General features: G+C 47.0%; 1 protein-coding gene across 1 annotated transcript in view; it reads left to right on the plus strand.

The window, feature by feature from the left end:
* The window catches only part of LOC107667944 (NAD kinase-like), a 143,810-nt gene extending 127,946 nt beyond the window's left edge, over positions 1-15,864 (plus strand). Inside the window, exons 10-12 of the mRNA XM_016459676.1 lie at positions 8,283-8,440; positions 8,517-8,599; positions 15,704-15,864. Of these exons, the coding sequence (XP_016315162.1) occupies positions 8,283-8,440; positions 8,517-8,599; positions 15,704-15,851 (389 nt within the window). The 3' untranslated portion in view covers positions 15,852-15,864. The remainder of the gene's footprint in view (positions 1-8,282; positions 8,441-8,516; positions 8,600-15,703) is intronic.
* The last annotated feature ends 872 nt before the right edge of the window (positions 15,865-16,736 follow it).

Raw genomic sequence — 16,736 nt, forward strand, 5'->3', positions numbered from 1 at the left:
AATGAAACACAGCGCCTTCACGACATGGCGGCGGCAACAACAATACTACAGCAAGAATAAAAGTTACACCTTTCTTTGCGTGAACATTTGGGCAGCGTTATGGAAATCTTCCCACATACTGATGTAGATATGTGGGGGCGTGTTAGAACGAGCCATTTTAGGTAGGTGTGGCTGACTCTTAACTTTTATAAAGAATATCTCTTTGGATTTGAGACTTTAGTCTTTGCAACTTTACAGATCTTCTTTATGCACCAAGAGCTTGTAACACTCCAAAGAGAAAGGAAAAATTGGAATCGCATCATATGACCCCTTTAAAATATTAAGACTTGCATTTTTCTTTTTTTCTTCTTTCAAGCTAAGTTTGTAAATGTAAATGTGCACTAAGTGATTTTTGCCAAACGATGTTGATATTTGAAATCACCAAAACAAACACGCCCACACCCCAACAAAACCTCGCCCCTATTTTGATAACTCTGTTCCACACGTATCTACACAACGACGATGGTGGATCTGCCATGCCTGCCGGCCGCAGCATATTCAAGCAAATGCCAACACAGAAATGTTGTGTGAAAAAGCAAAATCAACTCACCTATCGAGAAGAAAGAAAGCAACCTCAGCACCCGATTCCCTTCCGATCCTTAAGTTTCTCCACCGCTAGAAAGCTGCTCCAATATTTACGGGTCCCACCTCTTGCCTGATCATAGCCCTTCTTTTTAATGTTTTGTTCCTCCGAAATGTTCCTCTTTTTTTTTATCTGCCATCTCTCGCTATCTATAGTCGATCAGCTAATATCCGTCCTGTGCACTCACTGAGCGCTCTCTTCTCCTGATCATTACTAGACACACCCCTTACTGCTGATTGGCTGCGAGTGTGTTTTGGGACTCAGTCCGACACTGGTCAAAAGCATTTTTCAAAAAGCACTTTGTGCACTTTTAAAAAAGGAGTTCTCAAAGTGGGGTCCACAAAATAAATTTAGGGCACTGTGATTTCCACAATGTGGGAAATGTGTACAGATTTATGGATTCCAGTCATAAAAATGGAATTTAATGAATACCATGAATTTGCCAGATTTTGAATGAATAAATTAAAAGTAGGACTGCACACTTAATCAATTTGCGATATGCACTAGTGTCTGTGAATATTAAAGTGTAAAAAAAACTGCTATCTAAATATGAAGTCTGCAAAAAATAAAACAGCATAGGGCCCTATTATTGTAAACATTTTAATACATTGTAAATTTTTATGATTCAGTTGATATGGCCCTAAAAATTATGTTTTTGTTAAATGTTCAATAAATTGTTGTTAAAAACTGTATGTTGTATGATTTCAGTTATAAGTAATTCCCTTTTGATACTTCACTCGTACTGCGCCACTAGATGCTATGGGGAAAAATCCTGCAGTGTAACTGCAAGGCCATTGGTTCGTGCAGTGAATAAGAAACGAACCAATGGTGAGGCAGCAGAGCTGCACGAGCCTATGGCCACAAAGCCCGCCAATATCAGTGGGACCATCTGGCTATATAAACTGGCATTCTGGCATAGGATCCTCAGATTTCTTCTCCTTCAGTGACGACCACGATCTTCGCTTTACGAGATTCGAAGCCTTTGCCATTGACAAGCCTAGCAGCGGATCAAGACCTCTCTGCTTGGCCGATTCACCGTTCCCACGAACCACCTTCAGCGTCTGCAGCAGCCGCGGTCTCAGCGATCCCCTGCTGCCATCTGGCGAGATTTAAAAGAGCAAGTTTTCGCCCTTGCCGTCTGCGGAGCCCAGCGAAGCCAAGGCAGGCATGGATGCCAAACTTATCTGCGTCCTGTCTAAGGCTGTTGAGTAGCTGGGTTTGGAGTGGTCTCCGCCAGAGGAGCCCACCTGCAACCACTTGGACGAATGGTTGTTGCCGAGGCGCCGCCAGGCTCCATCACCAGCGAACCTCTCCGTTCTTCCTGGAGGTCCATGATGAGCTCACCAAGTTGTGGTGCGTCCCCTACTCGGCTCGCCTGTGTACTTCCGCTTCATCCGCCCTCACCACGGTCGACGGCGCTGAAGAGAGGGGGTACAAAAGACTGCCTCCCCTGGATGAGTCTGTGGCCACGCACCTCTGCCCGCCCACGGCCATCGTTTGGAAGGCGAGGTCGCCCACCCGTCCAAGCTGTGTAGGATGACTTCAGCCCTCGCTGGACAAGCTTACTCTTTGGCTGGACAAGTGGCCTTGGCGCTTTACTCCATGACGTTCCTCCAGGTCTTTCAGGCCAAACTCCTCCGATGCATGGATGAGTCTGGCCCCGACCCCACTACATTCAATGAACTGCGCAGCGCAACCGACCTGGCTCTATGTGCCACCAAGACCACGGCTCAGGCGATTGGCAGGTCTATGGCCAGCCTAGTGGTGCTCGAGCGCCACTTGTGTCTGAACCTGAAGGACATTAAAGATACGAATCAGGTCCCTTTCCTTGACTCCCCGGTCTCCCCCACTGGCCTGTTCGGACCCGCGGTCTAAGGTTTTGCTGAGCGCTTCACTGCTGCACAGATGTCGTCGCAGGCGATACGACACTTCTTACCAAAGCGCTCCAGATGCTAGATGCTACCCATTTCCTAAGCACCAGGTACCCCGGCCCAAGATAGTGCTGGACCCAGTGCCTCCGGCGGCGTCCTGATCTGTGGGACAGGAAGAGGAGGGGACTAAGTCTCGCTGCAGCTGGACCACTCCCAAGCAGCCTCGGTTATGCCTCAGAGCACCCCGTTCAGTTCTGGGTGTCAAAGAAAATGTGTTTGTTGTGGATGCTGGGCCCGTTCAAGCGCCCACACACCTTTCTGCTGTGATAGCGGGCAAAATAAAAAACAAACATACTCAAAAAGGGAACAAATTTCCTCTTCAGCTTATCACAACTGTCGAGTCCCCTAATGACGACTCACTACCCGAACCAATCCAACCCCTTGTCACGTGAGCAGAGGCCTGGCAGGCCATCCCGAAGTGTCTGACTGTGTTTTGGGGATAATAAAATGAGGTTGCTCCAATTCGTTTGAAGACCCCCGCTATTCAGCGGCGTGGTTCCCACCTCGGTACAGAGCAAAGACGCACACGTCCTGCGCTCCGAGGTGATTTATTTACTGGCAAGAGGAGCCGTGGAGACGGTTCCTCCAGCCCAGAGCGAGTCAGGCTTCTACAGCCCTTACTTACTCATCCCCAAAAAGGATGGCGGCTTACAGCCCATCCTTGATCTCAGGCACCTGAACCGCGCCCTCATGAAACGGCCATTTTGGATGATATTGGTATAAATTGAAGGATAAAATTGAAACGGATCCTCTCGCAAGTATGCCCAGGGTACTGGTTCTTTTCTCTGGACCTGAAAGACGCCTACTTTCACATCCAGATAGACCCCATCACAGACGATTCTTGAGATTCGCCTTCAAGGGAGTGGCTTATCAATACACGGTTCTTCCCTTCGGACTGTCCCTGGCTCCTCACACTTTTATGAAGTGCATGGATGCGGCTCTTTTCCCTCTGAGACAGATGGGAATTCGCATTTTAAATTACCTCAATGACAGTCAGAGGCAGAGCTACTATCTCACAGATCCCTCCTCCTCAGCCACTTAGAATGCCTGGGACTCAGGGTCAACTTTGCCAAGAGTGCACTGTTCCCCAGCCAATGGAAATCGTTCCTGGGAGCAGTTTTCGACTTAGCCCAAATGAGGGTGGTAGTCGCGCCAGAACATGCACTGGCCATGCAGCGGCTCACGGCCTCCTTCAAAGTTGGAAACTCTCGCCCTCTCAAGACGTTTCAGATGATGCTGAGCCTCATGGCCTCTGCATCCCCGATACTACAGCTGGGTCGGCTTCATATGTGGCCCCTTCAGTACTATGTGAAACCACGAGTTCCATCCCACGCCTGGAGTCACGGAAGCTTACATGGCAGCTCTGGCCCCTTGGAAGGACCCTCAGTGGATGGAACAGGGGCATGGCTCTGGGAATGGTCTGCAGAAGGAAGGTTGTCTCGACAGATGTGTCCAACATGGGTTGGGGAGCTCTGTGCGATGGCAAATTGGCTACACATCAACTGCCTGGAAATGCTGGCAGTGTGTCGGGCCCTTCAGACCTTCTTGCCAGACCTAAGGGAACACCACGTTCTAGTCCACTCAGACAGCATGACGGTGGTGTCCTATATAAATCGCCAGGGAGGGCTCTCCTCAAAGCGCCTCTTCATTCTGGTGGAGCACCTCTTGGAATGGGCACAGCTCAACTTGCATTCGCGGAGAGCAACGCATGTGCCGGGCAGGTTGAGCCAAGGAGTAGATATGCTGTCCCGGAGCAACGTCTCCTCGGAGGAGTGGATGCTCCATCCGCAAATGGTTCAGAGAACCTGGGAGATTTTGGGGAAGGCAGAGGTTGACATTTTTGCCTCAATGCCCAATGCCTTTTTGTCTCATTGCCCAACTTATTTTTCGAAAGACAAGGACGCGTTGGCCCACGACTGGCCCAACCTCCTCCTTTACGCTTTTCCCATGATTGCCCTGATCCCTGAGGTAATCAGGCGAATCATAGAGCAAGAACATAAGGTTCTCCTAGTGGCCCCACTCTGGAGGAACCAACATTGGTTCTCGGAGCAGTTTCGGCTGCTCATTGCAGCCCTGTGGCCCATTGCCCTGAGACAGGACCTCCTCTCTCAGGCGAACAGAAAATTATGGCATCCCCAGCTTAAGCTGTGGGCTCTGCACCTCTGGCCTCTCCATGGGAGCCTGCAGACCTCCCTGAGAGCGTTCTAAATACAATTTCTCAGGCTAGAGCCCCGTCTACGAGACGTCTCTATGCCCTTAAATGGTCGGTCTTCTCCACCTGGTGTACAGCCCGTGGCAAAGTCCCAACTTCCTGTGACATATCGTTGATATTGTCCTTCCTCCAAGAGATGCTAGATAAGTGTCGTTCCCCTTCCACTCTCAAGGTCTATGTAGTGGCTATAGCAGCTTCTCACGCTCCTATAGCTGGCCAATTGGTGGGCAGGAACAACTTAGTTGTCCGCTTTTTTAAAGGGTCTAGGAGGCTGAACCCGCCTCGCCCCTTTACCGTCCCTACATGGGATCTGCCCACTGTTCTGAGGGCTCTTAAGAGCCCTCACTTTGAGTCTCTACAGTCAACCGACCTTCAGCTCCTGTCGCTGAAAACCGCTCTGCTGGCTTTAACATCGGTCAAGCGAATGGGAGACTTGCAGGCACTCTCTGTGAGCCCTACCTGCCTTGAGTTCGGGCATAGCGACTTTGAAGCCAAGGCATGGTTATGTACCTAAAGTGCTCTCCACTCTGTTCAGAGCACAGGTTATTACACTCCCTGCACTTCCTCCCTCAGAAGAGGACCAGGAGTTGAATTTACTCTGCCCTGTCATGGCGCTGAGAATTTACATTGAGCGCTCTGCTCCATTCCCCGGGCCTCGGCTCCTGCCTCGACAGGATGTCTGCTCCCATATTTAAATGACCAGGGATGTGAACTGCTCTCAATGAAAGGAGTTTGCCCTGGGACCACACAAGGATCTGGCTCATGTACAGCAGGCCAAAAGGTATCACGTTGAATGCGGCTGCCATCAGACCTCGCAGTTTCTGAAACTGCTTGACAGTGAGTGACCGGCCTTCTCTGACTCTCACAACTGCGGTGAGGATCGACTCGATCCTAGCAGGAGACAACTGTGCCTGCATCGTGGTCGAATCCCACACCACGCCCAGATAAGTGGTCCTCTGTAATGGAGAAAGCACACTTTTCTTGGCGTTTAGTCTTAACCCCAGCTCTTTCATGTGAGCGAGAACGACATCTCAATGCCGAACCGCCAACTGCTCTGATTGAGCCAAAATCAACCAATTGTCGATGTAATTCAGTATGCGGATGCCCTGGAGTCGCAGGGGAGACAGAGCAGCATCCAAACACTTCGTGAAAGTGCGGGGTGAGAGTGCAAGGCCGAAAGGAAGAACCCTATATTGGTAAGCTTCGCCCCTGAAAGCAAACCTCAGGAACTTCCTGTGATGAGGAAGGATGGAGACATGGAAGTACGCATCTTTTAGATCTATCGTGACAAACCAGTCCTCGGACCTGATCTGAGACACCGGCTGTAGAACCCGGATTCTCTGTCGTGAGGAGGGACCACTTCGATGGCCTCCTTCCTCAAGAGAGTGTTCACTTCTTGTTCTAATACCAGAGCCTGCTCGGGGCCCACAAGTGTGGGAAAGACCCCATAGAAATGCGGCGGAGGAGCGCCGAACTGAATGTGATAGCCTTTTTCTACAGTATGCAGGACCCAACAAGACACATTTGGCAGTAGCTTCCGCACTGCTAAATAGTCTACTAAGGGAACCAGTCTCTCGAGACTGGCCTCCGGTGTTCTTGTGCCCTGAAGCGGAGGACCGGCAGGAGACGGCCCGAACTAGCTGCTCTGGAGACCCCCAAAGGGGTAGCGAGCCCCTCAGCTCCGCTACGTTTCCGGGCGTAAGAGACTGAGGGAAGCACTTGCTGGAGACGGCTGCGCCCTGAAGCACCATTGGTGGAAGGGTTGGCAGAAAGATCTCACGAGGGCGCTGAGGAGAGACAGACACCGTATGATGCGGTGCACCCCACTCTTCCCCAGTAGGGACCGCCCTCAAAGGTCCTTAACCTCTCATGTCAGGGCCTTTTGGTCAAGGACTTCCTCTGAAGCAGACCCTTAGACTTCGAAGTCCCCGACCTAGAGCGCCGCTGAACTCGGTCCCGTTGCGGGGAAGCGCGAGAAGCGATGCTCTGTTTTTGTGCCTCGCAGTATGAGGAGGAGGTACACGGCGAGGGCTGCTCCCACCCAGCATCCCCCGGAGCTAGAGAGTGGCGAGGGAGGAACCACTGGAACACCGCCGCCTGTTTACAAGCCTCCTGGTACCTGTCGATGACGGAATTGACTGCGCCGAACAGGCCAGAAGACGCAAGCGGGGGCGTCCATGAGGAAGACCCTGTCCTTCTAATGTTGGACAGGGTCAACCAGAGATGCTTCTCCGCTGCCACTAGAGCTGCCATAGACCGCCCAATGGCACGGGTGGTCTCCTTCGTGGCGCGGAGAGACAAATCAGCGGTTCTACGTAGTTCAGAGATATCATTCGATTTTACTTCCTCGCCTTCGTCTAACTCCTTTAGCAGGTCGGATTGGTACGCCTGTAACCCAGCTCTCTGTCCCTAGCTGTATCTGTCAATGGATCACCAGCTTTCTGACAGATAGGCAACAACTAGTGAGAATTGAAAAAAAAAAACACCGCCATGGTGTGCAGACACACACCAGGCTGACCTGCAGCCGTATACCCCTTGCCCACCAAGCTAGATGTAGTACGTAACGGCTTGGAGGGCAATGCCAGAGCCTTTAAGGATGATGCCGCACCATGGGACAGATAGCTCGCGAGCGTCTGTTCCACCCGGGGCATCGCCTTATAACTGTGGTCACTAACCCCCGCCACATTTGCATACTGAGAAGAGGCAGGGATAAATAATCGTGACGAGAATGGTCTGGTGAAGGCTCCCTCCTCGAAGAGATAATGACATTCGCTCACAATGCGGCGGGCAGTTGGCCCCCTTGAGAGCCGACTCCGCATGCTTCGCCCCCAAGCAGACAACGTACAGACTGTGTGTATCCCCGCTCGTGATGTAGCTCCTGAAACGCTGTCCGCTTTCGCCCTTATGCATGGTTTTCTCTGTAGCATTTGACATGCTTTATAACTTGTTTTTAGACAAACAAAATAAAATAAGACTCACAGAACGAAAAGTATGACTGACACAACACAGAGCGCTTGCTGAATGACAGAAAAGTTGACGCCGGTTCCACCTCACATGCTTTTATAGCTTCCTGGTCGCTACGTCACCCGCCTATGACGTCTCGCCCTTCCATTGGATGTCACTAATTACACATGTGATTCAGACCGTGGTCACGCTGGGGGCGTTCCCATAGCATTTCCGACACAGCTCGAGTTCCTGAAAGGGGTTACTGGATCTGTATTATCATTCTTCCCATAGCGTTTTCCGACGCAGCTCGAGTTCCTGAAGGGGAACCACATGTTCTGTTATTTCCCCCTTCTGCACCAAAAACACACAGAACAGTAACTTCAAAACCAAACCATCATTTTTGTGTAGTTAACACCCTTACTGTTTACTGTTATATTTTTACTGAAAAAGACAAAATGCTGATGATGAAATTCAAGAAAAGCATTTGTTCAGTGATTTGCTTTTCTAAACAATATTAGTATTTTAAAAAGAAAGAGCATCAACAGCCCTCCCTTCTTGCTCTTTTTGCCAGGTGTGATAGTGTCCACTCCCACAGGAAGTACTGCATATGCAGTAGCAGCAGGTGCCTCTATGATCCATCCAAATGTTCCAGCCATCATGATCACACCCATCTGCCCACACTCCCTGTCTTTCAGACCCATCGTAGTGCCTGCTGGCGTTGAGCTCAAGGTGAATGCACAACACACCTGCTGCTCTTTGGCTTTGAATGCATGAGGACATTTACTGAATCCTGTTATGATTTTAGATTACCCTGTCTTGTGATGCCAGAAACACGGCCTGGGTGTCGTTCGATGGCAGGAAAAGGCAGGAAATTGCCTATGGTGACAGGTAAGGGACTTCAGCATCAACATGTCAACATAAAATATGCTGACAAGAAATGTAGGGTGGGACTTGTTTCTCGGAGTGTCCTTTTATTCTACACCTTTAACCCTAAGATTATTCATTCAGGTAGGGTATATTCAAATCTAGCCTAAACCATGAAGCACTCACCTGCCTGCAGGTAGAAATTCAGGAATGACATAGAAGATTCCCTTGTGGTCATTCTTTTTTTAGGCATAGGGCCTTTTAAGTCTCTCAGGACGCAATTGTAACAATAAAAACACTTATTTTATTGGTTACAATACAAAGCAGTAAATAAAACCTAAAATCAGCTAAGCTAAGAGCTCTATAATCAAACTCTGAACAGCAGTATTGGATATGCTGTTAAGCGTTCTTTGATAGGGTATCAGGTGTCCTTCATGCAGGCAGCATCTAAAGAGTGTTTTACTCCTCATTCTTATTATACTTCTTTTTGGGGAATTCCACTTCCATCTCATTAATCCATTCTTCCTGTTGTAGGATTATTGATCTCTGTGACTCATGTCCAATTCGCCGGACGTCCTTCTGCTGTCTCCTACACCGTTGTCTTCTTGTCGCACGTCCTCTCCCCTTCTTAATTGTAGTCTTCGTCAGTCTTAACTCTGCTTGTGGTTTTAACACCTTCTTTTCACCCTGTGTGCCCTCTTGTTAATCTTTGTGTTTAGTTGCAAAACATTAAGTTCATGAATTTACTTTTCACACCTTTTACTAATTTCATCCTGTTCTACATTATAAACAAAGGAAGTCAAGTACATTTGTTTATACTCTACATCAATATCATTTCAAGTATTTCAGGTACTTTCCAATCACATAGCATTCAAACATCTTTATATTCAAGCAGGGTCACATGACCCTGGACCACAAAACCAGTCATAAGGGTCGATTTTTTTACATTTAGATTTATACATCATCTGAAAGCCGCATAAATAAGCTTTCCATTGATGTATGGCTTGTTAGGATAGGACAACATTTTGGCCAAGGTACAACTATTTGAATATCTGTAATCTGAGGGTGCAAAAAAAGTCTAAATATTGAGAAAATCGCCTTTAAAGTTGTCCAAATGAAGTCCTTACCAATGCATATTACTAATCAAAAATTAAGTTTTGATATATTTATTATAGGAAATTTACAAAATATCTTCATGGAACATGGTCTTTACTTAATATCCTACTGATTTTTGGCATAAAAAAAAATCGATAATTTTGACCCATACAATTTGTATGGTAGTATTTTTGTCTATTGCTACAAATATACCTGTGCTACCTATGACTGGTTTTGTGGTCCAGGGTTACATATGGTATTAACTTAAAAGCAAGCAAATAACATTTCTTTGAAAAAGGTAAATAATGGTACATAACAGATAAATAATGTCAATATCAATATCAAAATCAAGACAAACTAAACAGTTGTAAAAAGCCTATATAACATTTTTAGAGGAAATAAGTTTAAAAAATAAGAGTGCTTGGTGTCAAAAGCAGTTTTGTTTAGGAGGCTGATTACACCGACACTTTAAAACAGGGGTCGCCAACCCATCAATCACTATCAACTGGTAGATCTCCATCACTGTCCCAATAGCTCCCAAAAAGAACAGAAAAAAATAAGTACAAAAATACATTACATTTCTCCAGTCTTTGTACTATTTTTTGTACTTATTTTTGTTATTTTTTGGGAGCTACTGGGACAGTGATAAAGAAAAATACTTCATCCCTGAATCTGTAAACAAGACGTTAACAGAGGCCAGAGACACTGAAGAAAGATGCAAAGAGGAGAAAACACTGTTGCAGGAAGAGCAAGCTCACTGTTCATTATAAATGATTCATTTCAGGTACTTTCACATGGCTCGTAGCCATGTGATTTTTTTTGTTCTAAATCAACTTGGCCTGTGGGCTTGTGTCTGTGGCTGAATCAGAACCATGCTGATATAGAGCGATATCACATGACTACTTGTGTGATATTGCTTGTATATAATGTACAAAGAATAGTAGTAATTGAATATTTACATTAATTAGTCATTTTTGGATTTTTTATTTTTTATTTCAAGAACATCTCGGTTATGTACTTAACCCTCGTTCCCTGATGGAGGGAACGGAGACGTTATGTCATGACGACATTAGGGGTCTAACTTGGGAGCCCAATCATCTCTGAGTTAAAGAGAAAACGCCAATGAAAATTGGCTAGTGGATTTTGCATGCTGAGCCACTCTCCGTGCACACGAGTATATAAGGCGACACCGTGCATCCACTCATTAGGTTTTACGCTGAGGAGCTGAGAATGTGCCCCGGCAACAGCGAGTGGTTCAAGGTTGTGGCATGGGGACATAACGTCTCCATTCCCTCCATCAGGAAACGAGGGTTACGTACGTAACCGAGACGTTCCCTATCTGTCGGTCACTACGAGTTATGTCGTGATGACATTAGGGGTCTATGGAAAACGCCACAACCTGAACACTGTCACAACCTTCCCAAAGCCCCAGCACAAATTCACTGACCTTGGTACTGAAGGGGACCAATGGGTAGAACATCGCTGTTGGAGAAGGCCATGCTGCTGTTCCGTCCACAAAAAAAGTTTTTGGAAGGGATTTTCAATGTTCAGTGAAAGATTGTTGCAAATCTTGGTTACTTTGTACAAGTAACTTTGTAATTACATGTCAACTAATTCTCATTAATTTGCAACTACATGTCTACTAAAAGTGTGTGAAGTGAAGTGACATGTGGCCAAGTATGGTGACCCATACTTGGAATTAGTGCTCTGCATTTTAACCCATCCAAAGTGCACACACACAGCCGTGAACACATACACACCGTGAACACACACCCGGAGCAGTGGGCAGCCATTTTTGCTGCGGCGCCCGGGGAGCAGTTGGGGGTTCGGTGCCTTGCTCAAGGGCACCTAAGTCGTGGTATTGAAGGTGGGAGAGAGTGCTGTTAGAGATTCACTCCCCCCACCCACAATCCCTGCCAGTACGAGACTCGAACCCGCAACCTTTGGGTTACGAGTCCGACTCTCTAACCATTAGGCCACGACTTCCCCATAAACCTACCCTAACTCTCAGAGTAGACTGTTAGGGTAGGTTTAGGGTTAGTAGAATAAGTTGACAAAGAAAGTGTTAGAAGATATTAAGCAGACAGTCTACTAATACTCTACTAACTGCTAGTTGACATGTAGTTGTAAAGTTACTTGCTGTTAATAGAATGTCTAAAGTGGACTATCGAAATAGAGTGTTACCCAAATCTTCCCTATTTGTTCTATCAGCCTGGCAGAACGATGGGGAAGCAAGCCTTAAGGAAAATGTCGCTACGGAGACCACATCCTACCCATAGGGAGCTGACATTTGGAGATGGACTGACCCAGGGGGCAGTACTACATATGGAATGGGTCTCTGAGGCAGGTCCTACCTTAGAGTAGGTATGGAACAACTGCCAGAAGAGACTGACAGAGTGGGTCTGTCAAGGGAAGACACGGATTTACCGAGAGGGAAATCTTACCATGGAAGAATACACATATGGGATTACCCGTAGGGAATCAAGCCATATGGACACCTAGCCCAGTACAGGGGCTGACTGGGACTCCGGCATGCTAACACCAGTACTGGGCCCGGCGTCAGACTGCTCCACCAAGTCTGACTGCCGGGGATGCTGGAGGATGCTCGACCAGGGTTCGCCAACCGGGGAACTTTAATGAGAGAAGAAAGGCACTCGCATCCCCTTGTGAGGGGGAATGGCGCCGCAAGCCTGACACCGAGCCAGTTCTTCCCGCCAATTACCTGTTACCCAACACACGGGAAGAAACCGGCTCTACACAAAGGTTGTAAAACCTTGCGAAAGTGTTAGGTGTCACCCAGCCCGCAACTCGACAGATGTCTGCCAGAGGAGGAGGCCCAGGAGGATGCAACACTCCGAGTGGAGTGGATTGAGCTCTCACCCCCAGGGGGCACGGCTCGCCTTGGGATTGGTACGCCAAGGCGATGGCATCCACTATCCAGTGGGCCAACCTCTGCTTGGAAACAGCCTTCCTTTTCTGCTGACCTCCAAAATATACAAGGAGCTGCTCAGAGCTTCTGAAGCTCTGGGTGCGGTCCACGTATATGCGTAATGCTCTTACGGGACACAGCAAAGCCAAGGCTGGATCCGTGCCCAGTGCCCAGGGGGCCTGGGTCAGGGAATAGTACAGCTGGCAGTGAGAGGACTCGTGGGAAGCAGACAGGTTGACCTGAGCTTCCCCGAATCGACTCCAAATCAAGCTGGACCGCCTGGGGATGGATTCGCCATTCCCCGGGAAAGTGAGCTGTCGTGAGAGCGCGTCAGCTGCACGATTGAGCACCCCTGGAATGTGGATGGCGCGCAGCGACTTGTCTGGTCTGACTCCAGAGGAGGAGATGGCTGGCGAGTTGAGACATGCGACGTGATCATAGACCGCCCTGACGGTTGATGTACGAAACAGCTGCAGCGTTGTCCGTGCGGACCAATACGTGCTTGTCCAGCAGCAGCAGGCGGAACTGCCGCAAGGCTTGATGCACTGCCAGCAACTCCAGGCAGTTGATGTGCCAAAGCAGTCGAGGTCCTGTCCAGGTCCCCGAAGCTGCCTGCCTGTTGCACGTAGCGCCCCAGCCCGTATTGGAGGCATCTGTCGTGGCAACAACATGCACTTGTTCTAAGGGCACCCCGGCCTGCAGAAAAAGCAAGGTCCAACCAGGGGCTGAATAGGCGGCGACACATTGGTGTGATGGTGACAGGATGTGTACCACGGCGCCATGCCCATCTCGGGACTCGGGAGTTTAACCAGTGCTGAAGTGGTCTCATATGAAGCAATCCAAGCGGCGTGACTGTGGCTGCGGATGCCATATGCCCCAGGAGCCTCTGAAAATGTTTCAGTGGTACCACTGTCCTGCCTCTGAAGGAACTCAGGCAGTTCACTGGGCACGTTCGTTGGTGAGATGTGCCATCATACTCACCGAGTCTAACTCCATACCAAGATAAGATATTCTCTGCACAGGGGAGAGCTTGCTCTTCTCTCGGTTGATCTGAAACCCCAACTGACTGAGGTGCCGAAGCACCACGTCCCTGTGATCGCACAACTCCTCTCGTGACCAGGCCATGATGAGCCAGTCGTCAAGATAGTTGAGGATCCTGATGCCCACTTCCCATAGTGGGGCAAGGGCGCCCTCCGCGACTTTAGTGAAGACACGGGGGGGACAGGGAGAGCCCGAAGGGGAGGACCTTGTACTGCCATGCCCGACCCTCGAACGCAAACCATAGGAACGGTCTGTGACGAGGAAGGATCGAGAAATGAAAGTACGCGTCGTTCAGGTCAATCGCTGCAAACCAGTCCTGGGATTGAACGCATTTGATAATATGTTTCTACTTTAACATCTTGAACAAGAGCTTGTGAAGGGCCCGATTCAAGACTCGCAGATCCAAGATTGGTCGAAGGCCACTGCTTTTCTTGGGTACGATGAACTATGGGCTATAAAACCCCTTCCTCATCTCGGCTGGAGGGACTGGCTCGATTGCATCCTTCACCAACAGGACAGCAATCTCCTCGCGCAAGACAGAGGCGTCTCGGACTGCCACCGAAATCTCGAGCACGCCGTTGATCTTGGGAGGTTGCCTGGCGAACTGAATCGCGTAGTCAAGTCGAACTGTCCGAATGAGCCGGCGGGACAGGTTGGGCAGCACAAGCAACGTGGGATAGCGGTGCGTTGCTCACTGTCAACCCACGAGGAAAAGGAAACTGCTCTTTTATTGAAAATGAGGGAAGGAGTGGCACTGTCCTCACCACCTCCTGAAGAGCAGTCTCCCACATCTCCGGGTTGCCCGTGTCAGGGCCGCTTCCTCGTCTTCTTGGAGGACTTAGCGGCTAGGTGCTCACCGTTTGGAGGACGCAGGAGGGCGCCCATGACGACGAGCAGGCTGAGACACGGCCCGTGACGGAAAGGTGGCAGCTGGAGGGTCACGTCAGGGCAGGATGTGTTGGATGTTGGATTTGGTAGCTGAGCTGAACCAGACAGTTATAGAAGTGCAGAGGATGGATTCAATGATAGCAGAGTAGAACTGTTTCAGCACAGTTAATGTCATCACGACATAACTCGTAGTGACCGACAGATAGGGAACAGGTGTTATACATACAAAAAAATTTGCAAAATACACTTACAGACTAAAAAAAATCAACCACAACAAAAAGATAAACTCATAATCAAAATGACATACCACTTGGAAGTGTTGCATGTTTTAGGGTATTCCGTTTTTTTTTTTTAACATATTTTCCTCTTCTTCTTTCCTCTTTCCCTCCTCCACTTCCTTAGATATTGATATAATTTGCCCATAGTCTTAACCCTCGCACATCTCTTGGGGCAGAATAGCAGCCAAACTGCAGGGAGTTGAAAATATTGTTTTGATTAGATGGTACTTGGATGTTGTGTGACCTACAGGTATACACCTATATCTATATCTTGAATTAAGTTTATTGTTCTTACTAACTTTGTTTCATGATTTACGAATGAATATAACAAAATGGAGAGTTTCACTGAAGATTTATTCCTTGAAAACAAGTCTTAAAATCACTCATGCAATTTTGCTTCTCAAGTAAATGCATGTTGCTGAAAGTATTTTTATTGGATAAGGCATATTAAGAAAATTATATTTTGCACTGCATCACCATGTCCTAACCAAGATTCTAGCACCAAACAAATTGTCTGCCCACACCAATCAATTACAGATCACTTGTTTCACTTAAGTTATTTTCAAGATCTGAGGTAATTGTCTCTATATTGTTTGATTATTTGTCTCTTTCAAATGATATTTGAACTCAAACCATTTTAATACTCTACAAAGCACAACCAGTAACTGAATAGTCATCCAAAACAAATTTGAAACTATTTAAAAATGTTGAATCCCCAACAATCTGTGTTGTGGCTGGTTAGGACAAAAAGCATTGATTAGCATAGAAAATATAACTTTTATCGTGTGTCACACCAATGCTTTGATCTGGTTAGGACATGGTGTAAGCTTGTAGGTAAGGCTTTGATGCATGACAATTTGTTAGTTTTTTTTAATGATAATCCTCTCTATTTTATAGTATTACCATCACAACGTCATGTTTCCCTCTTCCTTCCATCTGTTTCCGTGATCCCGTGAATGATTGGTTCGAGAGCCTGGCCCAATGTTTACACTGGAATGTTCGCAAGAAACAGAGTCATCTGAGTTCTGAAGAGGAAGAGTTCTGACCACATTCCAAGCTTTTACAGCACGGTTACTTAGCTATTTTCTTTTTTTGTCTTTAAAAAGTTTTAGTACATGCAATCATGTTTTCTCTGTTTGCCATAATTATCCAAGTGAATCACATAAATACAACGTCTCATTTCAGCTAAAGAGGAAAAAAAGACAAAATTATTTTGCTTACATTTTTTTTTAGGACATTTAATATTTTTCCATTGTGACTTTTTTTTCTCCCCACAAAAACACTTTGGTTGTGTGTTTGTGTGTGTATTTTATCTTTTTTTGTTGTTGTAAATTCTCATTGGAGATAAGTAATTTTCCAATTTTATGCACTATGGTAATGAGAAATCGGTGGAAATGTGTGGAAAATTGCGAAATTTCTTTCTTATAAAATTTTAATTTCTTCTTAAAATTTTGGGTGAAATATGACCCCAATATTAATTGCCACATATTCTTGGCGAGTTTTGTGGAAATTACTTTTAAATTGTTAACTGACTATGTATTTTAAAGGATTATAGCAATAACTACATTTTATTATATTACATTGTGCTTTATAGAGTATTGCATCAAATACTCAGTCAGTCAATGGGGGAAATTCTTTACAGTATTGGGTAAATGCAGGCCCGGATTAAGAACACATAGGGCCCTGGGGCTATAGCAAAGTAGCCTATCTTGGTGCCACGTTTTCTACCACAGGAATAATTCGTTTTTTGTTTTTTTAAAGGGGTCATATGATGCTGCTAAAAATAACATTATTTTGTGTATTTGGTGTAATGAAATGTGTTTATGCGATTTAAAGTAAAAAAAACACATTATTTTCCACATACTGTACATTATTGTTTCTCCTCTATGCCCCGCCTTTTTGAAACGCGTCGATTTTTACAAAGCTCATC

This window comes from Sinocyclocheilus anshuiensis, unplaced genomic scaffold, assembly GCF_001515605.1.
Source record: "Sinocyclocheilus anshuiensis isolate Anshui unplaced genomic scaffold, SAMN03320099.WGS_v1.1 scaffold2823, whole genome shotgun sequence".
Lineage (NCBI taxonomy): Eukaryota > Metazoa > Chordata > Actinopteri > Cypriniformes > Cyprinidae > Sinocyclocheilus > Sinocyclocheilus anshuiensis.